Genomic DNA, 24,974 nt, shown 5'->3' with positions numbered 1-24,974 from the left:
ATGACCATTCGAGTATCTCCGTACCTCTATCGCAACCTCTGCATACCCTTCATTGTCAATCCACTCTGTTTATATAATATATACTACTCGTCAAATTTGGTATTCGCATTCATGGAATTTATGTTCATGTTTATGTTTCTGTGTTGTTAAATCTATTTCTTGTATTAGATCTTTCTGGTTCTTTCTTCCTTCCCTTTTGTTCTTGATCATAAGCTTTCAAATCATCCACGTTTTCACACATTCTATCCACCTTCCTCCATCTCCCATTTCCCGTTTCCTGCCCTACCTCAAAGTCCATTCCTGAGTCTACCATTGTTTATGTTTCTGCACCTTCGTAAATTAAATTGTAAATTGAAATTGACAACAACATAACGTTCTACCAATCTTCATCTTCCTCTTAATCTATCATTCTCTCGATTTGTGGTATATAATAGTTCAAAGTGGTGTAGGGGATTTAGTATCGTAGAACATCCGATTATTTTTGGGTATCTTATTTTGTATTTCAATCGTTTTCTTCCTGCAATCATCCATTGATCGAATCCCCTTTGTCTATATACACCAAAGTATAATCACCAAATTAGCCTGAAGGTACAAAAACAAACATCTCGATATCCCAACAAGTACTCACCTTTCTGTTAAAACCTACAAGGATCCACACAGATCACACCTGCATTCTCATTCCATGCGTAACCCCATTCACCCAGAACTTGCTTTATACTAGTACCCAATCTCACTTTCGATGCTCCCCTCAGAGGATCTTGAGATCCTACATGTTTCTCTTCGCCTATCACGATGTATGCTATTATAGTGCAAAATATCAGATATCACTCAAAAAGATGTCAATGGAAGATGATGGAATATCTGTGATGAGATCAGAGATGGGATGTGGTGCGGACATTTATACAAAACTCACCAAGTCCTCTGAAATTCTCTCTTTCAAGCTATCATCCACACATTGCATCAGCATCAGATCACGCTGCCCTTTCCTTCATGAATGGAACACCTTGAAGAAACATTCACTCACCTCAGCTAAGAACTGTCCAGCGATTTCCTGCCCTTCACCACCATGTAACGTATGCAGATCTAACAGCGCCTCGACTCTCTCTGCGGAACTGAGATGTTCTCCGCCAAGCACAGAGCGCGATGCAGTACCCATGATCACTCCCAATCCTCCGGCACATTCTTTCCCTCTCTCAGATCTATCCGTCGGATCATCAGACCACGAGGGATCTCGTTCTCTGATGGCCAACTGAGCTTCCGTCCTCCTTTCTCTCACCAGGACCTGAGCAGCCTCCGAACTCTCATTCAACATACGTTGATTCAACGCTTTACCCTCTCTTGAGAATCGCTTGGCCGCCGCTCCATCCCCTCGGCGGAAGGCATCAGCAGCGCGAGCAAGACAGGCATTACGTGCGTGACCTAGTCTAATGGCGGTGGATCGAGTGGACATGTACTGCTCGTTCGTTGCCGATCCGGTCTTGAGGGTAGGTAATAAAGCTGGTGGACGCAATTTAATACGTGATGACGGTTTGGGTAGAGCCACTACTAGTGAAGGTGAGATGTTCGATGAGGATACTTGGCCATGAGCAAGTAAAGGTGATTGGCGCATCCCGGAAACTTGGAAAGTCGGAGCAGGACCTGGTGTAGCTCTCTTGACAGCATTGGCAAACCGATTTCGTGAAGGGTCAAATCGCGCTCCCCTTCCGATCTTAGCTGACAGCAAATCGGGGAACTCGTCGGCGGGTGTGTATGATGATTGTTGAGCATATCCATCGGAAGATATTTCCACATGTGACATTGCAGATGATAATGCATTGGGGTCGAGATTATTTGGTAATTGGTGTAAGAATCTATGAATGCCAGTCAGCCAGGGTTGTGGATGCTTCGCTTACGACAGCTGACTCACTCGCAATTAGGTCCTTTTGCACAGTGGCCTCGTAGCCAAAACCTGCACAATGCTCGATCGATATCATGGCTGTTTGTTTTCACACTCATCAGTGGCTACCCTCCGCGTTTTGACTTAGTGGATGAGATGACCCACCTAAATCTGCAATCTGATCTCCTGCATTCTCCAGCCAAGAAATACCTACACATCTTGCCAGCATTCCCACCAGGACTTCTCGTTCCGCCAACGAAGCCAGGAGACAAATCACCCCTAAAGGATCTACCACCTTGTTGGAAATATCCCCTTTCCGGCGCATGATGTCCCATCACACTACCTACTCCACCTCTATTACCTACGCCAAGTAACGGTCGGGGGGAAGATACTCTCTGAGGAGTCGAGGCGCCAGATCGTGGATGGTGAGTATGTTGAGATACCAAGTATCCCATGGCAGATTCGAAATCATATCCTGAACGATGTAACGCATCTTCCAATTCTGATCTTGGTACCGAGGTGAACACTGAACAAAGTACATCTAAGGGTGTCATACCTGATCCAGCGAATTCTTCATCTGTCATTTCGCCTTGTTGTCCCATCGAAGAATCAAAGGAAGATTCAGAATATCCATCATTCGAGTAAGCCGTGTTCAACCCCGAGGACGATCCAAACGGCAAGAATGGCTTGGCTTCGGTGTTCAGATATGATGAGGGATCTTGATGATGTAGCTTAGGTAAACCTTTACCGAAAGGAGAGAATTCATCGTCATCGTCATCATCAGGTATAACACCTTTATAAGAAGAAGTCCGACTGAAAGTAGGTGTATTGGCCCCCGAAGGCGAGTTGAATACGTCAGGCATTTTGATAGTCGTTCGATTGGGTGTACCCATTGGTGAGTGGAATGGAGAAGATCGATCGCTAAATAACGGTGCAGCGATGGCTATACTTGAATTGGTTCTTGACATACTGGTTGGACCTATCGCACCAAACGGCGAAGCTGATCTGGGTGGATTGTCCGAAGTGATATCTTTCCATGGATCAGAAGGTAGGAAAGGAGTGGAACCACTAGTTGCGCCTCCTGCTGTATTACTGGCTGTATTACTGGAAGTTGATCCTGCGGAAGCAACTCGAGCTGTAGGACTGAAAGTGGCCGCTTTGGCATTAAGCATCCGAGGTGAGATGACGGGTGAGCCGGAAGAGGCGCTGTGCCCTGATGATGAAGCTGGTGCAGCTGAATTAGACGGTACAGTAGGAGGAGCAGGTTGAGCAAGGGCGGGTGAGGGAGAGTGAGGTCGGCCCAGAGGGGTTCGATTACGGAAAGAGGGTACTCTAGTGGGTGTGAACGGCCGTAGGGGATGCGCGACGGCGGGGTTGGGTGACCCCCTGGCACGAGAGGGAGTGAAATGAGGTGCATAGGGAACTTGTTCGACGTCGTCTGCAACGGGACTGACATATCAGCGAGAAGAATGATGATGAATGATACACGTGTGTACGTGAGAGCAAGTCTACTTACCCTTCCTCCTATGCATGCAGTCCAAGCAAACTTGATCCATAAGTATCTCATCCTGATACAGCATGACTATCAGCTACGGTTGATACCAATGAAAATACTGGAAGCTTAGCTCACTTTGGCCAGATCGCCCATAAAAGGCTTCAATACATCCTTGACCTTCTCTTCTTCCTCGTTATCTAGTAACTCCACTATCTTCTTCACCAGACCATCCCTTTCTGCTCCTGATATCCCTCCGACCGTCTCCGATCTTGAGGTCGTCTGCTTCTTGGGAGTCTGTAGTGAAGGGTTGATATCGTCGGTAGATGATGTGGAGGTCGTAAGCGGTGGTGAGGGAGAATCATCCTCATCTGATTCTCCAGAGGAAGAAACGCTTAAAGGGTGCTGACCTGTCGCTGAGGAAGTGGCAGCCTTCGTAGGTGATATATTGACATTTTGTAGTAAGCCGAAAATGTAATGTGCCAAATGTGGGTAAGTCGTTACTGTTAAAGAAGGTGTAGGTTCTGGCGCAAGACTTGCCGATGACCCTGCAGTGCCCGAGGAAGTTTGAGATGGTACACCTAATCCTAGGAAGTTGATATTTGAAGGTTTCCTCGGTGAAGGTGATCTCAAGGTCGTATCGTCATAGTTGATAGGTGTTGAAGAACCTGAAGAAGACGCTGTACCGGTCGTGGTGGGAAATACGCCTTGACCTCCTCCACCACCCATGGTCGGTGTAGCTGTAGATAGATCTTGGTCGACTGGTGGCGATGTCGAGGTTTTATTGTCTGACATGGTGTGAGTCGATGATGTCAAGATATACGATGTGATAAAGATGAACAAGGCATCGAACCGATGCGTGTTTTAAGTGTGTTTGTTATAGGAGGAATAAGATTTGTAAGAGTCAGGCTGCAATACTAAGGTTGATCGTGAATGAATCCGAAGTTGAACTGGGACTAAACTGAAAGATGACGCACACCCACCTCACCACCCAAATTCACTTTCTCACGGTACACCCATCGTTCAACCAAGGTAAGCTTCACTCCTCTCTCACTACAAGTTACCAAAGGTTGTCTCTGGGCCACAAAAACAATCGTCGATCCATCCATTGTATCAGTCCACTTGATCACATATAAGCATCAACAATGTCAGACCCAACCATCGCAGGCTCATCGCCCTCTCAAATCACTCCAGCTGAAGTCCAACCCCAATCTCAATCTCAGCCTACCAACCCACCCACTCAGAACGGTACACTCTCAACTGCAAGTACCAATGCAGAAGCGGGACCATCTTCCCCTCGAAACAATGGTCCGAGTCAATCAGAAGACGTAGTCATGACGAACGGAGAACCTACAGAGGCAGACACTAATTTAGATCAGTCGAAAGCGAACGGTACGATGGATAAACCAAACGCAAACGCAGTGGAAGAGGAAGATACTCGACCTGATTTGACTGAACTGTTCGCTGCCAGACGAGCAGAGGAATTAGAAAGGAGAGATAGGAGTTTAGTAGATTTCTTAAAGATGTTGGATGGGTATAAACCTCTGGTATGTCATGTCCCATACACATCTAGTAAACAATTTCATATATTACAAACAAGCTGATTACTCTTGGGGGGTCGTAGATACCTGAAGAAGTCACGGAATATTACTTACAGAGATCAGGATTCGAATGTTCAGATCCTAGATTGTGAGTTCGAATTTTTTTCTCGTCTATCATTCCTTGATTCATCGTGGTGATAGTAACCGCTAACTCAGCCTTATCTTGGGATATCAGAAAACGTTTATTGTCATTATCAGCACAGAAGTTCATTTCCGACTTATCCAGAGACGCATACCAATTTGCCAAATTACGTGTGAACGGTACGAATGCAGGTGGGAGAGGTAGGCCGAATACGGGTGGTGGGGTAAGTTATTCCACGTCGACTTCATGCTTCATGTAGAAACTTGGATATGAGGTTGTAGCAGTGTTCGGATCCGAATATGCTGTAATTCGGCAATAAGCCCAGTGGATCTCACATCATCCATCCACATTCCTTTCTTCTTCTTCTTCTTCTTCTTCTTTCGATTTCGATGTCTCAGAAATACAAATCACATAGAGAAAAAACGTTCAGCTGATCAATTTCTGTCTATTTGTCGTCAACCCAGGATCGTAATCGCGTAGTATTAACAATGGACGACCTAAGTTTGGCTTTGTCGGAGCACGGTGTCAACGTAAAGAAACCAGATTATTGTGAGTATTCCTCCCTTTTCTCTTCTCGTTCTTCTATCCTTTTGTTATATCAATTGTCAGATAAAAGGGGAAATACTGACTACTATATTGTCGGTTCATTAACCTATCGCAGATTTATAAGTTCATCAACTTTATATAGATCCTAAGCCTTCAGCCTGGATGAGGCAATGTACCATCATGTATATATGTACTTATACATCATTGCTATCTGCTCCGTTCTCATGGGTGATGATTACAACTCGGAGGTGTATAACACACAAATATGGAAAGACAAGTGAACTTGACGCACTAACGGAGTACGCACTGAGCACTCATCTCACTCGACTATCACCCATATTCATTTGCTATCAATGCTAACATGCGAATTGAAATACGAATGGTTGGTTTTCAAAACATATCATTTTTGATACATATCATCAATATCCATATCATTCAGATACCATCTAACAAATTGAGGAGCACCCGAGAAGGCTCAGATCAGAAACAAAAGAAAGAGAAAGAGGAAAATTCGATACCGTATTACTCAAAAAGAAGATATAATATTTATAGATGGTTAAAATACTCAGACATGAATCTTTCCTCCCAATCCAACTTTAATCGATCATCTGACAAGTCTAGTCATCTACCAGAGTGCTAGCGTTTGACAGATCAATTAAATTGAATCGAGAATCGGTTTCCACTGAAGAGAAGACGAAAGAAAGGAAGAGGAAAAAAGAAACACTCCCAAGAAAGACAAGATGAAAGATCAGATCCAAAGGATATAACAATATACAACGATGTTATCGCAAGACGATCAGATTTATTCACAAGTATATAAGAAACCAAGAGGTGAATTATCATTAATTATCGTCGTGTATCGGTATCGTTGATTTCGTTGAATGTGAATTTATTTCTTCGGTACAAGAGCGGAGATGATGAAATAGATGAAATATAGATATACCATCGGGGATCACATAGTCTCAGGTGAAGCACCATGAGAACTATGGATGGATCTGCCAATCGAGTGAACGGAAGGAGCCGGTGAACCGATCTGTTGTTGAGTTTGAGATTGAGGCAGCATCTTGACTTCATCGTAACTTGAGCTGACATGTGTACCATCATTAGATTGAGTTTCAAGTCCATTTCCTCCTCCTCTACCCGATGAAGTCTGTTCTGGCGATTCACTACCTTGTTGTTGATAATATGAACCACCTTGCGCGTTAGGATTACCTTGTTGTTGGACGTATGGTCCCCAGATAGGTACATAGACCGGTTGATTAGGTTGTGGGTGACCGTGAGCAGGTGGGATGGGAACATAGTGGTAACCTGGAGGTAAGTGTTGTCCATTAGGTGGAGGTGGCGCAGGTGCACCGTAACCGGTCGTACCAGATGGGGCTTGGTGTTGACCATATTGAGAATAAGGCATTAATGGTCTAGCAGAACCATCGTATGCAGGACCAGAAGATGGTCCTTCGCCAGAAGATCCAGAATCAGGATATCCACCACCAAACATACCTCTAGCTTTCTTATCTTCAGCAGAAGTACCAATGATAAGATGTTTGGCTCGTGCGGTGCTCTTGGCTTTGCCACCTACTTTGGGTGGTTTGGTCGAAGGAGGTGTAGAAGATGGTGGATGATATCCAGCACCTGCAAACCAGGTTTCGCAACCTGCTCGAATGGCCCACTTTCGTGCACCGCCAGATTGATCACCGAATGGTCGAGGTAGCTTGACGAAGGCTTTGCACATCGACGTTTGGTGTCGTACTCCGTTATAGATCTTAGTTGGGTTTTGTCGGTAGTCTATTGAAAGAAGAATCATCTCGTCAGCTCAAAGTCCAAATGCATCCGTGCGTGAGGACAGGGTAGTAACGGCAAGGATGGAATGATTGTGTGAATCATGAAGATGGACAGTTTGTGTGGTGGTTAGACGATAAGGGCGGTCATCATGGAGGATAAGGTGGGTGGCAAAAAAGGAAAGTACCACAAAGCGTAAGAATAGATAAGATTTCAGGATCAAATGAACTCACAGGGATATCTCTTCTTGATCGAATCTGATATTTCAGAAACATACAATTGATGAGGCGGAGGAGCGAGGAGTAAAGCTTCACCGATGAGAGCAGCATATGACATGGGCGGTCTAGGAGCTGGAAGCTCACCGGGAGCGAGGATGGGTTCGTCCTGCTTTTGAGGGATGGCCATATGGTGCATACCCCAATGGTAAGGGGATTGCTGTTGTTGTTGATGGTGATGAGAGGGAAGGATGGTTGACATTGGTTGTTGCCAAGGTGATGTTGTCGAGGAAGGATATCCGTCGTATGAAATTGGACCAGGGTAATGTGGTTGTTGGTGTTGATGTTCCTCGTGAGGATGAGTATAGTATGTTTGGTGTGGATGAGGATGTGGATGTGGATGAGGATGAGGATGAGGGTAAGGATGAGTGGCAAGGTGATGATGAGGGTGTGATGTATTTGTATTCGTAGTTGAATTAGTCGATGATGTATTCGATAGATAAGGCGTGTTAACCTCGTGTGTCGATTGATTCTGATTTTGATGGTGACTGCTACCATGAACAATAGAACCATTGGAAGTGTTATTGTTATCGGAAACAGCCGATGAAGAAGAAGTCGAGGCCGAGAAGTTGACAGCGGGCGCAATGAGGGGTACACTCTGTTGTCGGACATTGCTGATGTTATTGTTGCTGTTACCATTTAGCCGATCATCAAAGGAGTAGGTAGGTGGTGGAGGAGGTTGGAAGGAAGATCCGGTAGTCATGACTCTTCTAGGCCAAGAAGGTGAAGGTGTATTTTGAACACCATTGTGTGATAGCGAGGGGCGTAGGGCAGGCTTGGAGTTCTTTGGTACAGCATGAGACATGAAGACATCGGATTGAGAATGAGAATGAGAACCACAGTCGGATGCACTAGCGTGGGACCTATTCGATCGGGAAAAGGGAAAGGAAAGAAGTACAGTCAGCCGATGTCACTCTTTTGCCATAATTTGCATAGCCACAATGATGGTAGATCTGATTAATCGATACGTCGTAGATCATGGATAAAGATGTACCGAGAACAAAAAGAAAGTGAAGATGAAACGATAAACTCACTGCATGATTGATGAAGGTTCGTTGACAATGACTGTACCACTTAGACCGTAAGATTGTGGTGAAGGCGTGTTGGGGTACGGAGGTTGCATTGGACTTGTGTACAAATTTCTCTCGAGCGAAGGTGGTGGTGAGGTAGATATGATCCTTTGGTGATGAACAAAAGGCGAAGAGGATGGTATTGTCTGACGAAGAGACGAAGTTGGAGGAGAAGATGTTTGTGGTTGTGTTAATTGAGGATCAATTTCGAGTTCAATATCGATTGGTTGAACAAGAGAGTTTGTCGTTGTGGTTGTGTTGGGAGTGGGAGTAGCAGTGACAGCAGCAGCAGCGGTGCTATTATATCTTATTGAAGACCAGTTTGTTTGACGTGTTTTTGGAGTGGGTGTTGATGGTAATGCAAACATCGCGTTCAAATACCTTCGGTGTGAGAGCGAAGGCGAGAGTCGCTCCAATGAATAACACAACACACACAGTGTAGAAAGGGGGAGGCGATGGAGAGATAGTGAGTAAGAGATGTGGACAGATGAATTGAACTGAAACAATCACGTTTCAAAGTACCGCCGGTGTATATGAAGAGAGAAATCCTATGTATGTATATGTGTAAGGAAGACGATATCTTGTTTGTGTGGAGCGATTGTATGAAGTGATGAACGTTGGGGAAAAGATGGGAATGGACAAGAACCGAATCTGAGTTCTTTCCTTTGGCCAGGTTCTTATATCATCAACTGACCAGAAACGTTTCGTATTGTCTCTAATCAGACCGAGAGGTTGATCAATTGATTGAATTATGATCTGAAGTAGTCAGATTAGATTGATCAGGCAGTATTCCAGAGGACGGGTGAGTGAAGGTATCTGGTAGGAACGTAGACCGAAGCAAGGAGGGGGTGGCGAAGTAATATCTTCTGAGTTTAGTACCTTGATAGTGTGGTCGGAAGATTGACCGAAAAGAATTTGATCACGATCACAAACAATTGTTGTGTGGTTTGGTGTGGGTATGGTGTGTATATGGTTTATTGTTTGTGTTGAACAAAGATGAGGAATAGATGAGTATGTGTATAACATACGTCTGTGTTGTATCAAGAGAAAAAGGAAAAAAAGAAGAATAAGGAGATCCGAACCCTTTATAGATGTTCTGTATGCACATACAGTATGATCATACGAACTAGTTAGTCAGCGAGTATCAAGTCAAAGGAATCACATCAGTACCAAATAGCTGTATCACTCGGTTAACATCAGTTCGAACGTTAATGTCAAAAAGTTGAATAGGTAGTGAAGTCTTTTCTTTTCGGTACGATTCCGACTTGAATTAGCGCGATCAGGAGATAGTTGCGTTTTGTCCACGTCTTTTGGTCATGCTCATGCTTCTCATGCATCTCGCCATATGGAGCATGAGCATGGGACAAAAGGCTGATATGGTAAGTAGGGCTGATTCGGACCGGGAGGAAGGAGGAAGTAAGTGGTTGATTAGATGTTGAAAGGTTGATTGATGTTTGATGTTTGATGTTTTTTGATGGTGAGGCGTATTTTACGCTCTTTGACATATGAAACTTTAAGCCCCCATCAGAGTTATAGCTCCATTCCAATTTCGCAGTAAGCCAACGGGGGAAAAGAGCACGGTCTGAATCTACTACTACTCACTACGGTGAAAAGGGCGAAGGACTTGCGCACATGCGCTTTACGCCGGATTTCACTGCCTAAAAGCGTGGTGGAGGTGGTCCATTTTATCGGTGAATGCACCGACCACCATGACCGATCAAGGAACGACGGTCAAAGGGGGTTTGATGTTGAATGTGCTATGCACCATCTTACCACCAAAGGAGGCGATGACGCTTTTGTCTGCAGATTACTTCCGAGCGCCTGTTTGTCCGCTCAGACGAAATCAATTAATTAATCAAGAGAAAGGAAGATGAAGAAAACACGTTGTTGCCTCGACCTTTGACAGTGATGTGATTGCGACATTCGTCGATCTGATTATCTTAGCTTCGGTCGCCCATACAGCTAGACTCGTGGGAGCCTTTACATGGGGTATACGTAAAGCTCACCGTACTAAAAATGAAGACCTTGTGATTTCAACCGAAGCAATCGGACATCAAGCATCAAGCACTGATCATCAATTGCTATCTACAGTATCAACCCGGAATCCGGGCGGACCTCATCACATGCTAACATAACAATGAATCACCTCATCAGCCACTCCCCACCCAGCTGACTTGACTGGAATGATAAGACGTGCAGGTGCCAACATGAGATGTATACAACGTGTAAATTGGACTTTTTAGGTGGGAAGTCTAGTACACGATCAGGGCGATCAAAAACCTTTTTCTCCTGGCGTTTCATCGTCGATCAATCCGATCAAAAAGGGTTCTTAGTACCCCAAAACCGAGACTTTCAGACCAAATCGAACAACCAATGACTAAATGCATAAGATGTGGGGCAGAATGTCAGAGAGATAAGCATTTGACTTATTGTGGTTTGGTAGTTCTGTACCGGGGTTTCGGTACAAGGGGCGATTGGAGAGTGAACACACTCTGTTGATCATGTGTTGAATGTGGATTTCGAACCTGCTGATTTTGCATCCGATTCCAACAAGAAGTTACACTTCAGGTTGCTTCGGGCTAGATATGGAGCTACATCCAGTAAGAGCTATCATTCATATATACCAAATATATTGACATGCTTTCTATTTAGCATGAGACGGACAAGTCTGTAGATATCTCTATGTGATTCGACTTCTGATCAGATCTCATCACATTGCATTCCACCGTGGCCGACGAACACCAACCAACGAAAAGGAGTACAGTACAAAAGAACTCCACTCAAGCGAATCAACAAATGAAAAGACGATTGGGTGGGACGATTTGATCCGGACCCTTGCAGACTTAGTACGTTTCAGATGTTGTTGGAATGGGAACATTGGTACCTGGCAAAACGGTTGGGAGGCACGATCAATTGAGAGTATAAATTCAATTTTGTAATCCACGTTTCAAGCTACTCTACAATGCACAATACAAACCATTTGTTTGTTATCTCTCACTATGATGAAGATCGCCGAAAACGAAATTTTGGTAAGGTAGGAATTGGCTGTGTGGCACACAAAATGTGTCGTGTGAACCATTGCGTGTGATATACAATCAGGTATACACCTCTTGAGCATGGCAGAAGAAGATTATAATCGGAAGCATTTTGGAAACGCATGCATATTACTGCTGATTACTTGTTATCAAGATGTGAGAACAGCAAACGACCCTCGTGTCTGTTGGTCAATCAAATGAAGTAGTTGAACCCAATACTGCTCAGTAAACGGATTGATGGTGGCAGCTTCATGGCCACCGGATGTCCCCGTTTGCGATCACACCTACCCCTCGTAAGATCTTTCAAGTTTTTTTAGTTTTTTTTTTTTTTTTTCAATGTATCATACTGAAACTGATGTCTACTCAAGATACCATGGTATATGGTCTTGATCCAATCGTTTACGCTCTCTATGCTATACGGCTGTTCCCCATCAGAGCAAGGGTACAAGGTGCTCGCTACAGGGTAGACAGCAATTGATATCCCTAGGGAGATATACTGTATGCAACTTGAATGCCGACAAGAAGCCCCAGGAGGCTGCTACATGTCCTCATTTGAGAATGCAGAAAAGATGTACATTAAAAAACAGTACTTACTTCACTCAGATAATGGGGAACTCCCTCTTTGAATGGGGAATAGTCTTTTGTTGCTTCGTGCCGAGCTTGGCGTGATCCATTCACAATACTCGTATTTGCTGCCAGGATCGATACGGTACAGTCTCGAGAAGCAAAATCCCCATCCTCAAGAGTTGAAGTGATATCAGTAAACCCAGCAACTTTCTTCAGCCATGTATTCAGGGGTGAGAACTGGGAGAGGACGAACGGTGAAGTGTAGATGGTATCACTTTCATCCAGATAATAGTCCTTGATATATCCATATTCTGAACATACATAACTTCTTGATGGAGGAGTTCAATCGCTTTACATTACCAAGTCGAGTACAGCGTGAATATCCAGCCGAGCAATTACGTTCAGCGCCACACGGACAACTGCATGACGGGACGGTACGAAGGATTGCCAGATTGCATCCTCCTATGCTCAGATATCTCCATTCACCTGGCTCCCATCTGACTGCCCAAAATGCATCCGAAACTATACATGATATCCGTCCCTTTCACATGCCTGTTTTGTACTTGCCAGTATCTTACTCCTGACGGTGTACGTATTTGTTGATGGCGCTCGAGCTACAGGAACTGTCTGAATACTGTACTGGGTCTGAGCTCATTCGATCACGGGAATCGGGAACCAAGGAACGACCGTTACACCCAGAACTTTCCCATGATCACATGTCACGACCTATTCATGTCCCATTCTTTCGGGTTGCCAAGAAAAGGGGTCAGTGCGTATGTGGGAAGAAGGGGAAGAAACGAATACAGTACGCCCCTTACTTACCCCTTTGTGGAGTGGCATGTTTACTGTAGCTTCGATTGCACTTGGCACCGATACCAGCAGGATGTGATGCTACTTCTATGCACAGCTAAGTTTGGCGCCGGACTGATGTGGAGTGTGATCTCGAGACGTCTCACCCTGCTGCGAAACCCTAAAACGCAATCACATGAGATGCTGAAAATGCTCATCAAATTACTGTATGACACGATATCAATCTCCTCAGACCGATATGCAATACTGTACAACACATGCATGCATACAACAGCTCAATCTACCCTGACGGTACCCTGACTCTCTTCGAACTTGGCTCACCATCCTCATCTTCCAGATCTAAAGGATCCTGCCATACATCCTGAACTCCAGGTTCAGGACTCAACCCAGGTGACCTACTGGGACTATGCCTCCTACCTCGTCTACTCCCAGGTATAGCTTCTTCCTCTTCTCCCTGTTCCTCTTCGTCTTCCTCATCAACTGGCCAATCTGGACTACCTATATTTTCGCTCGTCTTCTCATTACTTTTCGATCCATCCTGTGTTCTCGAAGCTGTCGTATCCGTAGTAGTCTTCAACCCCCCAACGAGGAAAGGTTTGTTGAATGCATCTACTAACGAAGTCACCTTGGTAGCTCCTAGACCTTTCACATTGGAGAGGATCTTAGAAGGTTGTCGAGATATATTGGCGAATGACTATTCGTATATCAGATCAAACATCAGTATAATCGTATACATACTATACTGCGCGTCATATTTACAGATCAAGGGAAGTTGGGATATTACTCACTCCGAATTGAGCCGCCAGATTATCAGCATCCGTCTTATTAACTTTCCTTCCCGACGTTAAAACATGTTGTAATTGATCATGATAAGTCTGCTGTACTCTCTCTTTTAGACTGTCCGCCGATTTATGTTCGAACGATTTGAAACATGTTAAGTATTGAGCTATCTCCTCGTTTGACCATGCTACAAATACGGTGTATTCGTTGATGATCGCTATTTTGTTTAACTCTCGAAGCGATTGTTGATGTTCTGCCTATATAGAAATCAAACGTTTCAGTATAGTGGACGTACCGAAGTAAAGAAGGGACGATCGATTGAACGTGTCCAGAGGACAGATTGTAACGATGAGATGATGCGTTGATATGCCAAGATAACATTTCCAGAGGAGAAACATGCACTCACTACATCACATAAAACCAATATGATCCTCAAATTATAATTCCCCTTCATCTTCTCTATCCTCTGATGTATATATTCAGGATGTAATCGATGATATTTCAAACTGCACAATTACAGAAATCATACATCAGTATTGCATATCATTATCCATCCAGTAAATGGTCAAAGTGAGTGTTAGCGATTCTGACCCACCTCAAGAATAAAACGCCATTATGCGCCCCAACTTGATAATCAGCTACTATATCTCCTATCTCCACTGAAACGTTCTTTATAGACCCCAAGACTGGATTACGTTTCTGATCATATACAGCAACATCTTGATTAGCTGAGCTCACGTTGACTTGGCAGCTGATTGATGATAGGAAGGAGACATACCTGAACACTATTATATATTATACTATTTTTCCCTGCTGCCGGTCTGTTGATAGGTCTGCTAGTCGACGGACCAGCCTGAGCCTGCGCCGGCGTACCGTTACCATTTGTAGAAGCTGATGAAGGTCCAGGCAAATCCGGTACGGGTATGGGTATAGGAGGCTGACCACCTGAGGCATTCCTTAAAGATCCTGATGAGGTCGAAGGGGAGTTGGTATTTTGAGTCTTGAGGAGTGAGGAGGCTGATTGAAAGCCTGCAACAGGGGGTGGGGGCATCGAAGAAGTAGGGTCTGACATTGTAGAGTAGCTATTCTTGTGATTTTGTTGGGTTGCTGTGATTGTACACTCTGTTAGAGTGAGTATGCGATATATATCACTTGGTAGATCACAGATCACTAGGAGAGGTTGATGTAACGGTCCTTGATTCACTCGATCACAAGGTTGAGAATGAGTTGGCGGTGATCTCCGCTAGGTGAATGAAGTGGAGGTATAAACAAATTTGATTCCGTCACATACTGTTGAATTATTTTTTTCAAAAATCTCATTGCCACTGTCCACGCAACAGAGTAGGTAGATAACTGAACAAGTATTCATAGACTTTGCAAAGTGTTTGTAGAACAGGCAAGAAGCAAAGCAAGTAAGGTGCAGTCAAGATGTCGATGCTTCGTACTATGTAAGTTCGAGACCTCAAACTTCCAACAGTATGTATCAACTGATCTGTTCTGCGAATTAGAAAACCCAAAAATGCCAGAGTGAAACGAGCTTTGAAAGAGAGAGAACCTCAGGTGGTGGAGAATGAGAAAACTGCGATCTTCGTTAGGGGACAGAGTACGAGTGATATCGTTAGGAATGTGATGAAGGATTTGGTGAGTTTTACATATTTCATATATTTATATACTCTCTGCGCTACCTAGTCTTAGTGTGCTCTTTTGAGACTTGAGGGTGGATGTTGGATCTTGGAAATTGAATGGTCCAACCACCTATCCATTGATTCAATATCATACTGACAGCCCTTTTCCGCTAACAGTACGCCCTCAAACAACCTCACGCGATCAACTTCTCTCGTAAAAACGATATTCACCCATTCGAAGATACAGCGTCCCTCGAGTTCTTCTCCAACAAGAACGATGCGAGCTTGTTCGTAACTGGTTTACATAGTAAGAAGAGACCTCATAATTTGGTGTTCACCAGGATGTTTGACGGGAGGGTGTTGGATATGTTGGAATTGGGTGTGGAAGGGTTCAAAGGTATGGGCGATTTTGATGTGAGTGAGGAGTTCTTTCCTTCACCGATATTAATAAGATGAATAGGAGGAAGAATCTGGGAGCACGGTCCAAGTGGGAATGGGAATTAGATGGCTGCACAGCTACTATTAGCTGTAGAGAAGATGTCCAGAATAGCTACCTCCCCTACATCTGCGATATAACCACGTCTAATAAGTTCTCCAAGCTAATTACCCATATGTTAATGAAATCCCACTTAGTCACCAAAATCATCTGTTGGTATCCGCCCACTAATGGTCTTCCACTCCGACCTCTTCGATACTCATCCAAAATACCAACTTATCAAATCGTTCTTACTCGATTTCTACAATGGTCATGCCCTAAGTGAAATCCCTTTAATTGGCGGTATAGAACATGTCATCTCAATCACTGCTGGTCCCCTTCCTTCAGATCATGATGAAAATACAGACAAAAACTTACCAAAGGTTCATTTTAGAGTATATACCGTTAAACTTCTTGCATCGGGAAGTAAGGTACCTAAGTTACAGTTAACGGAGATGGGACCATCGATCGATTTTGCGGTTAGAAGAGTACAGGATGCTGATGAAGAGATGTTGAAGATGGCTTTGAAGAGACCTAAGATAGCTAAGAGCGATGTTGAGAGTGGATTAGGAAAGAAAAAGAAGAACATCGAAACTGATTCGATGGGTGATAAGGTCGGTAAATTACATTTGGAGAGACAGGATTTGTCGAAGATGCAAGGTAGAAAGATGAAAGGATTAAAAATTAGGAAGGAGAGATCTTCTGCGGTTGGGGCTGAAGAGATGCAGGTCGATGATGAAGAGTAGTTGGCGTTTTGTTGTATTTATATGTATATATACATTTATGCATTTTCATATACCATAGCAATGGATACTGAGAACAATTCCGCAATTATCGCTCCGTTTTTCCGTTAGTTGACTGGGAAACAAGTTGACTTGTTGATTCGCTGACATGATATTGTAAATTAGTGTCATGAGATCTTCTCACTCTGATCACATCTCACATCTCGCCGAGGGAGAATTAGGGGATAATACAAAATTCATACACAAACCACCACACCGAACCAAACCATTAAACGAGATCAAATATATTAAACAAATTCAAAATGAAGAGTAGGGGTGTTTCTCTCAATTTCTTTCTTTCATATCTTTCCTCCTAAGACATTCCAGTTCCAATTCCAAACTCCACCTCGACTCTCTTTCTTCTTCATAATCTCCTACAGCATTCCACAGACAAGTTTACTCTTCATCCTTGACTTCGTATTGAGCCAAATCACCGAACGTATTCTCCGAAGCGTAGAGGACGTAGAGGAAGCCTGTGAAAATAGTGATGCGTGTCAGCTGATAGTACCACTTGATGTTTACAAGAATGATTTTGCTAACCATCTTCGTCTCTGACAAGTGAAAATACAAGTACACAGAGTCAGCACTAGTCTCACTCATAATTTATCACGACGCGTGAGATTGAAGAACTCACTTGTGCTCATCGTAGATCGCAGACATCAAAGCAGCCGTAGGAGGGAGAATGTCATCCACGAAGATGAAGATTGCCTTCTCGGGAGCGAGCTTGATTCGTTTTCTACAATTTATTGTGTTAGCTTACTTCAGGATCGACCATGTTGAGAAAGCTCACCTGATAACATAAACGAACTGACCAACGGTGAGATCCTATGATTCGCAATGTCAGCTATTCGTACACCTGATAGGAGTGGTGGAGGAAGGTGAGCTCACAGATGGGACAAGGTACTTCTTTTTGTCGATCGTAGGGATATCACTCTTTTCGGCTTTCTCACAAATTACCTAATGGTTCAAGAGACATGTCAATCGATTTGTAATCGCCGTGAATCATCCGATAGTATACATGCGAAATGAATAGGTGAGATGCATGTTTCGGCCCTCATCGCGAGATGGTGTAAAGGCAGACCACACCACGTTATAATGTAATATGAAAGGAGTGACCAACTCACTGGAATCCTGTCATTGTACTTTTGACGGATCCTCTCGGCTTCAGCCTTTCTTTTGTCTAGTATCGCCAAGCGAAATGATGATATAGGTAGACAAGGTCGCGATGAGAGTAACCAGAGGAAGGAAGGTGGATAAGATTAGGTTGTTTGGTGAGACGGCATAATCCGAAGATAACGTATACATCGGGTAGAGGGGACATGTATGTGTTTATAGCATTCGAATGATAGAAGACAACGTTAGAAGAAGGAGGGAAGTAGAGATCAGCTACAAGCGTATAAAAACGGGGCAGATGGAATATCCTCGAATCAATGGGGTGGTTGTAACTCATAACTCACCGAATGGGTGTTCATCCTTGAATTTGCTTCGGACCATGTTGACTGATATGTATTAGATTATATGTGATTGAATGTTAGTGTGGGGTATCGCTGACTGATTCGTGTAAAGATGATAGTGTTCGAAATGACGAGGAGTAAAAAGGATATATTGTTGTGGATAATAGTAGTCAGGCGGCGCGTGCGTGTCGGAGGAAGACAGAGGAAGGTTGGTTGATAAGTGAGTAGGACAATACGTCAATCGTCAGCATATGTCTCATGCACAGGGTGATTTCTGTCAAAGAGTGAGAATGAGAGACACACCTTGGATGGTTGGTTGGTGTGTTATGCTTGTGATATTCGGTATGAGTTTGATGTCTGAATGAGAAGTACGGATGGATGGATGGATGTGATGTTATCTGTAACGAGTGAGCGGGTGGCAATTCCCCTTGGTCATACAATCAACATGTTACAATACACCCTATCCGGTTACATTACGCTATCATCCTCATCCTGTCCCACGTGATGAGTCATAAATGGGGTCAAGAAATAGGTAAAAATGCCACATCCACTTTCAACTTCAAACGATGACATGACGGTTACGCGTTGACAACAGATACAAAGATACGTCGAAGATATAATCTATTTCGACTAACTTTTGAACATCTATTGCACTGATCTATCCGCCATCCCACTCCCACTCAGACGTCAGGCAGTACAACAACATGGCTCTGTATCACAACGCACCAATGGCTCACTCCCAAGAGCCCACAGCAGCTCCCATAGAGCAGTAAGTCCAGCTAGTCCTATTGAACCCCTTCCATTCACCTTATAGCATATAGGTGAACGTCAAGCTGATATTGCTTGTCGTAGTCGATTCAACCCTTACTCCGATAATGGTGGATCGATCCTTGCCATCTCTGGTAAAGATTTCAGTGTGATTGCTGGTGATACCAGACAGTCAGAGGGTTATAACATCCAGACTAGATATGCCAGGAAAGTATGGCAACTGTAAGTGATCGCGATTCTACAACAAAAATATTGTAATCATTTGCTAACGTATCCTATGACTTATGTAGCACCGATAAAGCTGTATTGGCTACCAACGGATTCGCAGCGGATGGAAATAACTTCGTCAAGAGGGTTAAACAAAGATTGGAGGTGAGTGTCTGCCTTAGCTTCCAGTTCCAGTTGGCAATATATATTGAAATCGTATGAGATCAACCAGCTAGTCGGCTGCTGAGACTGAGTTCATGCATTCGGAACCAAGCTGACATTGTGTCGTTTACAGTGGTACGAACATGCCCATCATAAACCAATGGGTCTGAAGTCAATCGCAAGGATGATTCAGACCATGTTATATGGAAAGAGGTTCTTCCCTTATTACGTTTACAATATTCTTGGTGGAATCGAGGAGGACGGTGAGTCGTCGTTTGCCGTTGCTTTTAGAATTCCAGTCTACCATTCCTACCTTTGTCTCGCCAACTTTGGAATTTCGTTCATCCGCCATTCGTCACCCACATATACCTGGTTCCATCTATTGGTTGATACGAGCTACTGCTTCTTCTTCTTTATTTGATTTCCTTCCTTCCGCAAATACTTGATCGATCAGAGTGTTCATGCTGATATCCTTACCCATACAGGCTCAGGAGCAGTTTACTCATTCGATCCCGTCGGCTCCTACGAGCGAGAAGCATGCCGAGCAGCCGGTGCCGCCCAATCCCTTATTCAACCTTTCCTCGATAACCAAATCTACTTTAAAAACCAACAGCCCGAACCTGGATCTCAACCATTTATACCTGGTAATCTCCCTTTGGCTACTGTGTTGTCGCTCGTAGTGGACAGTTTCACCAGTGCGACAGAGAGACATATCGAAGTTGGAGATGGGATGGAAATCTACATAGTGATGAATAAAGGTCGAACGACGGATGATCTCTTAGGTGAAGGGAAATTACAAAAGGGAATGCAGATTGAGGAATTGGGTGCGTTAGGTGAAGGATCGGGGGAGAGAACTTTCTTAGTTAGACAGGCTTTGAAGAGAGATTAAAATGGAATACAAATTGGAGTTGGATGGGCGATGTTGTAAGATACGATACTCGTATAGAATGATGAGTATATGCAGATCAGTTAATACAGATGATATTGACTGTTTTGTAGAGATGAGCATGTCAGTTTATCAGAACCTACCGGATAGTATAGATCTAATCAGATTGGTGTATGTTAGTGCATCGTGCTCCGAATGATCCATGGAATTATGGATCTGGTAACAGATATACGTTTCCGAAGCCTCTTTCAACCAAAAGTGGCTCTCTTGTGTTCAAGCATATCACCAAGGTGATGTTAAAACTTGAACGAGTGGCATACAGTATGTCGAACCAAGTCTTCTTCGGGAGAAGGTTGTGGGCCGACGAAGCCAATTTATTTATCGAAAGCATTACAGCACCTTCTCGTAATGATGCGAACGTGATCCTTGGAAATCGAGCAATTTGAGTTCGCGTGGCCGAGGAATATTGATGCTCTGCTGGAACTGACAAGAGAGCACTGCTTGGATTCGTATGTATGAGTAAAATGGGACATTTCACATCTCTTGTAAGATGCATCTCATATCAGATAAATTGTTAAGCGATATCCATCACATCCAAGAAGCATAATCATATAGCAAATCAGTGTTCATGACATCGGTTACCTACATGCGATTCAAGGAAAACCAGAGTTTATCCTAATTTAAGGAACCGACCAGAAATGACGCGCAGGCTTGGAATATTTCCTCCTTGTCTTTTCACCGCAGCATACGGGCAGAGGATTGTGAACTTAAAAGGTCTCACGACCTGCTGTACTTGGCAAGTCCGAGTACTGCGCTTAATCAGTCATATGTTGTGATGCATGCGGAGTGTGAAGATCCCCCATGAATAAACCCTACCAAGTCCTCAACTTCGTAGCAGTACTGCGAAGGCCATCTTGATTCATAGAAGCTGATGTCTGCGCGACTGTAGAATACAACTCGTACCCTCTTAAAGTCTTAACGTAAGGAATTTATGACTTGCCGCAGTAATTTTCTCTTCTTTTATTCGGTCATACCGCATGTTAGTACGTACTTACGTAGATAGACGTCTAAAATAGACGAAAATAATCTTAAATTTCGATCTGGCAGTAACAGTCCTCTTTAACAGAGCAATGAGAAAGCGGACATTCGTCACCATCTTGATTCAATCACCATCTTATATCTTCTTGTAGATCATATCAATCTTATTTTTCCATCATTCATTGCTTGTCAAACATTACTTATCCATAACATCTCGTCAAACCCACATACACATCCGCGTCATAGCTGTAGCTGTTGCACAGCCATTCGATTGGATCCAGAAGTAGTGCTTTTAGTTAAAGACATCCGATAAAGACATTAGAACACAAAACAAGTGGGATAATCGTGATATCCGAGTGAAGAAGGTAAGTCTGGTTGTTCTTCCATTAATCAAGGGATCGTTATAGTGTCATCATCACCATCACCATCACCATCACCATCACCATCACCATCACCATCACGATCCTCATCCGCACCGACATCTCTGTCAGTCTGATCGGAGGATTTCTTCGACGAGTCTAGGTCTTTTCTTCTCCTTTCCTTTTCTCTGTTTTTTTTCTTTCATATGTTGCATTACATTGCCTTGCATTGCGTCACTTTGCAACATCCCATCTCCACCGATGTGAATTGGATTGTTGATGATATCAGAGACAATGCCAAGCCAAGCCATTCCCCCTCTATCCCTCGTAAAATTGAGAGACTGAAACACCCCCTATCTCTCTATTCGCTGGGTACATCCGATCGACCGTGTTATTCATCTATTCCTCTGATCTTTTAACTTGGATCCTTTGACCATTCCACGTATATCCCATTACCTTCTTGTGACTCTCAAAGTTCCTTTATCCTCCCGAAAGTTCGTCACCAAACATATCTTATATACCTTACCTTATAGTCCGGACTGACCAAATCGTGTTCATGCGATTAGACCTTTCTTTTCGATATCAGTACCGGCTGGACCGAAAGAGAACAAGGAAGGACCAAGGTGCTGTGTTGGTGTCGGCGTCGAACATCATGTCAACTCAGATACAGTCCACACCCATATCGGATAGTTTCGTCAATGCTAAAGCGCAGTCCTCGCGGAGAGTCAACTCAACCTCATACGATATGAATGGTAGTAGAAGGGGCTCATCAACTTTGGCGGTCGTCCCTGAGAATCATAGTCACGATCATCATCACAACGCTCAACCATCACCATCTTCATCCTCTGCACCGTCAAGCAGTCAGCCTCAGAAAGTATCGTCTAGAAAGTCATCCAATTCGACACCAAGCGTAGCAGGAGATTTGAGGGAGATGGATAAAGCGTTGGAAATGAAGATGAGAAGGTCCCATTCATCAACATCTGCTTCAGCAATTGAAAAAGGTAAATCTAAGGAATCGCCAGGACAACAGCAAAGACAGAGATCGAAAAGAGCAGATTGGGTGATTGACCTGCTAGAAACTCAGAGAGGTGCGGAAAGTTGGATAGACGATCAAAGGGTCATATTGGTTTTAGGAGGTATGTCCAATGGCACTTTATGATCCGATCATTCTAATCATCACCATCACACATTAATGAAGGGACTGTGCTGATAAGATTTAATAATAGATCCTACGCCAGCTTCCTTAGCTCCGATACTGTATGATCCAGCATTTTCCGATACTTTGTTGTTAGTCGGATCGTCTACCCCTAAACCCGATATCGAAGCTCTCCTATCACCCTCACATCTTATGTCATCTACGCCAGACCAGCAGATCTTCCCTACCGTTCAACCATTCACGCCCTCTGGCCAACAATCGGGAGATACTGAATCCCATGCTCTCGCCGTCCTCTTATCCCAAGCTACCGCGTTGGCTCAGCAGTTCCGCGCGAGATCAAGTATATTCGCAAGATCAAGAGCAGAATCATTCGCTTCGACCGGATCGGGCTCGAATTCACCTAAAAGGGTGTTTACGGGGCTGAGCAATCCATCGTCGAATCGAACTTCGATCGAATCCACCAACAGCACATCAAATGACAGACAACAACAGAGGTCGGTATCTATGTTTGATACGTCCACAGGTAGTGCGGACTCCACGCCAAAAGCCAAAAACAGATTATCGTCATTTAGCATTTTAGGTGGTTTAAGGAGAAATTCAGAATCTTTCGATATTACACCTTCCTCTTCAATCGGTGCTTCTTCTTCATCGTCAGCAACTTTGAAAGATAATCTGTTCGATGCGATCATCAACTTTGTTCCTGAAATGAAGAATTTCAAACCTGAGAGATGTTTACAAGATATGTTGCATCAATCCGTAGTGATAACGACAGGAATCGTACCTCTCCTAACCGCTAAATCGACTTCAACATTAAAAGCTGCTTCGAAGAAAGAATCGAAATCGACTTCAACGGCAACGGTGATGCCAATAAGCTTGATCCACGTCTTACCGAAATTGATACCTACACCCTTACCAAACGTAATTGAGAGTTTCTTATTATCGTTATTACCGACTTTCCAATACAGATGCTCGAGGGAGATTTTCGGGTGCGTGACAACGACTCAAACTTGGTTATCGCCTTTCGTACTTCTAAAAGCGAAGACCGACCAAGGGGAAGAAGATGTATCTGGAGCTCAGGTTTTGCTGTTTGGTGGAGTTAGATGTCCATTTCAGGTATTAGATGAAGAGGAAGGACAATGCAAACCGCGAGCGTTCTTGGCAGGTTGGTCAGGATGTTTGAACATGCCTGGATTAATCAATGAATCTAGAAACCCCTCTTCTACATCCACATCGAAAGTTACTAGTCAATATATAAAACATACGAGACAACTTTCAACACCATCGCCAGCATCTATACCTTACGATTCAGTCAAGGCTCGAACCCCACCTCAATCTAGATCGTCTTCACCTTCACCTTCGTCTCAGAAAGGTCGATTACCCAGATCAGCTTCTATGCCCATCCCCAATAACATTACGAACACAGCTACGACGAGGAGATCGAGATTACATGTCAGTCATACACCTCCTATGATGAGTGATGGAGAATTACCAGATCATGAAGGAGGAGGAGGAGGGACATCACCACCTACACCTGATTTGGATTCTTCCATCGAGTCGTCCAGAGCATCTAGTATAGCTTTGGCTGAAGCTGGTAGGAGAGGTTCGGAGAATGATAATGAGGAGATTAAGATTGTTAATACGAATACGAATTCGACAGGATCGGAAGGTTCCCACACCCATACACAGGATAACACGGGAACAGGTACGGGAAAGGGAAAGGGGACGTTGGGGAATACGAAGAAGGGGAATTTGAAAAGTTGGTTCAAGAGAAAGTGAACAGATCGATGTGTATATTTGGGACAATTAGTATGATTGGTACAGTACCTTGATGTTTGACCTTTTACAGAACATTTACACTTTATCAATACATATTCATACTTCATTTCATATTCATCAATAGCTCATATTCAGTAGCTGGTATTCAATGGACCGTGTTTGTAGTGATTAGTTCAGTAGTCGGTTTCTTGATATACCATTTTATATCAATTTATACGCACCAAAATCGATGAATATTCATGAGACTTGTACTGTTAAATGTTCAGGTGTGGTCCAGTACGTCTTTTTTCAACAATCAATCTATGCTGTGTCGCACAGACTCGGTGGTATAGAGGCACAGTGGAAAGGTAAAATTTACATTCATCATATCATACTG

At 43.7% G+C, this 24,974-nt stretch overlaps 8 protein-coding genes across 8 annotated transcripts; 4 read left to right on the top strand and 4 right to left on the bottom strand.

The window, feature by feature from the left end:
* Positions 1 to 635: 635 nt before the first annotated feature.
* V865_005032 (uncharacterized protein) lies at positions 636 to 4,163 on the bottom strand (the record flags this gene model as incomplete). Its single annotated transcript, XM_066228805.1, has 7 exons — positions 636 to 799; positions 914 to 941; positions 1,025 to 1,850; positions 1,907 to 1,975; positions 2,042 to 3,314; positions 3,393 to 3,444; positions 3,507 to 4,163. The coding sequence occupies 7 exons, from the start codon at positions 4,161 to 4,163 to the stop codon at positions 636 to 638; spliced, it is 3,069 nt and encodes a 1,022-aa protein (XP_066084902.1).
* A 350-nt stretch (positions 4,164 to 4,513) lies between these two features.
* V865_005031 (uncharacterized protein) lies at positions 4,514 to 5,720 on the top strand (the record flags this gene model as incomplete). Its single annotated transcript, XM_066228804.1, has 5 exons — positions 4,514 to 4,915; positions 4,993 to 5,057; positions 5,145 to 5,274; positions 5,516 to 5,600; positions 5,713 to 5,720. 5 exons carry the CDS (start codon positions 4,514 to 4,516, stop codon positions 5,718 to 5,720), a joined length of 690 nt encoding a protein of 229 aa, XP_066084901.1.
* Positions 5,721 to 6,549: 829 nt separating this feature from the next.
* Positions 6,550 to 9,086, bottom strand: V865_005030 (uncharacterized protein; the record flags this gene model as incomplete). Its single annotated transcript, XM_066228803.1, has 3 exons — positions 6,550 to 7,379; positions 7,607 to 8,511; positions 8,683 to 9,086. 3 exons carry the CDS (start codon positions 9,084 to 9,086, stop codon positions 6,550 to 6,552), a joined length of 2,139 nt encoding a protein of 712 aa, XP_066084900.1.
* Positions 9,087 to 13,410: 4,324 nt separating this feature from the next.
* Positions 13,411 to 14,982, bottom strand: V865_005029 (uncharacterized protein; the record flags this gene model as incomplete). The annotated part of the gene is made up of 5 exons (XM_066228802.1): positions 13,411 to 13,824; positions 13,919 to 14,167; positions 14,317 to 14,416; positions 14,506 to 14,609; positions 14,689 to 14,982. 5 exons carry the CDS (start codon positions 14,980 to 14,982, stop codon positions 13,411 to 13,413), a joined length of 1,161 nt encoding a protein of 386 aa, XP_066084899.1.
* A 356-nt stretch (positions 14,983 to 15,338) lies between these two features.
* V865_005028 (uncharacterized protein) lies at positions 15,339 to 16,756 on the top strand (the record flags this gene model as incomplete). Its single annotated transcript, XM_066228801.1, has 4 exons — positions 15,339 to 15,358; positions 15,419 to 15,551; positions 15,713 to 15,949; positions 16,169 to 16,756. 4 exons carry the CDS (start codon positions 15,339 to 15,341, stop codon positions 16,754 to 16,756), a joined length of 978 nt encoding a protein of 325 aa, XP_066084898.1.
* A 432-nt stretch (positions 16,757 to 17,188) lies between these two features.
* Positions 17,189 to 18,286, bottom strand: V865_005027 (uncharacterized protein; the record flags this gene model as incomplete). The annotated part of the gene is made up of 7 exons (XM_066228800.1): positions 17,189 to 17,265; positions 17,333 to 17,343; positions 17,427 to 17,528; positions 17,583 to 17,617; positions 17,681 to 17,749; positions 17,917 to 17,972; positions 18,250 to 18,286. 7 exons carry the CDS (start codon positions 18,284 to 18,286, stop codon positions 17,189 to 17,191), a joined length of 387 nt encoding a protein of 128 aa, XP_066084897.1.
* Positions 18,287 to 18,950: 664 nt separating this feature from the next.
* V865_005026 (uncharacterized protein) lies at positions 18,951 to 20,272 on the top strand (the record flags this gene model as incomplete). The annotated part of the gene is made up of 5 exons (XM_066228799.1): positions 18,951 to 19,015; positions 19,099 to 19,236; positions 19,305 to 19,386; positions 19,517 to 19,646; positions 19,869 to 20,272. 5 exons carry the CDS (start codon positions 18,951 to 18,953, stop codon positions 20,270 to 20,272), a joined length of 819 nt encoding a protein of 272 aa, XP_066084896.1.
* A 2,046-nt stretch (positions 20,273 to 22,318) lies between these two features.
* V865_005025 (uncharacterized protein) lies at positions 22,319 to 24,598 on the top strand (the record flags this gene model as incomplete). The annotated part of the gene is made up of 2 exons (XM_066228798.1): positions 22,319 to 22,802; positions 22,893 to 24,598. The coding sequence occupies 2 exons, from the start codon at positions 22,319 to 22,321 to the stop codon at positions 24,596 to 24,598; spliced, it is 2,190 nt and encodes a 729-aa protein (XP_066084895.1).
* Between the last annotated feature and the right edge of the window lie 376 nt (positions 24,599 to 24,974).

This window comes from Kwoniella europaea, chromosome 1, assembly GCF_036810445.1.
Source record: "Kwoniella europaea PYCC6329 chromosome 1, complete sequence".
NCBI classification, from domain to species: Eukaryota; Fungi; Basidiomycota; class Tremellomycetes; order Tremellales; family Cryptococcaceae; genus Kwoniella; species Kwoniella europaea.
Note: the sequence above shows the minus strand (reverse complement) of the source record. Positions and strands in the feature narration are given on the sequence as shown.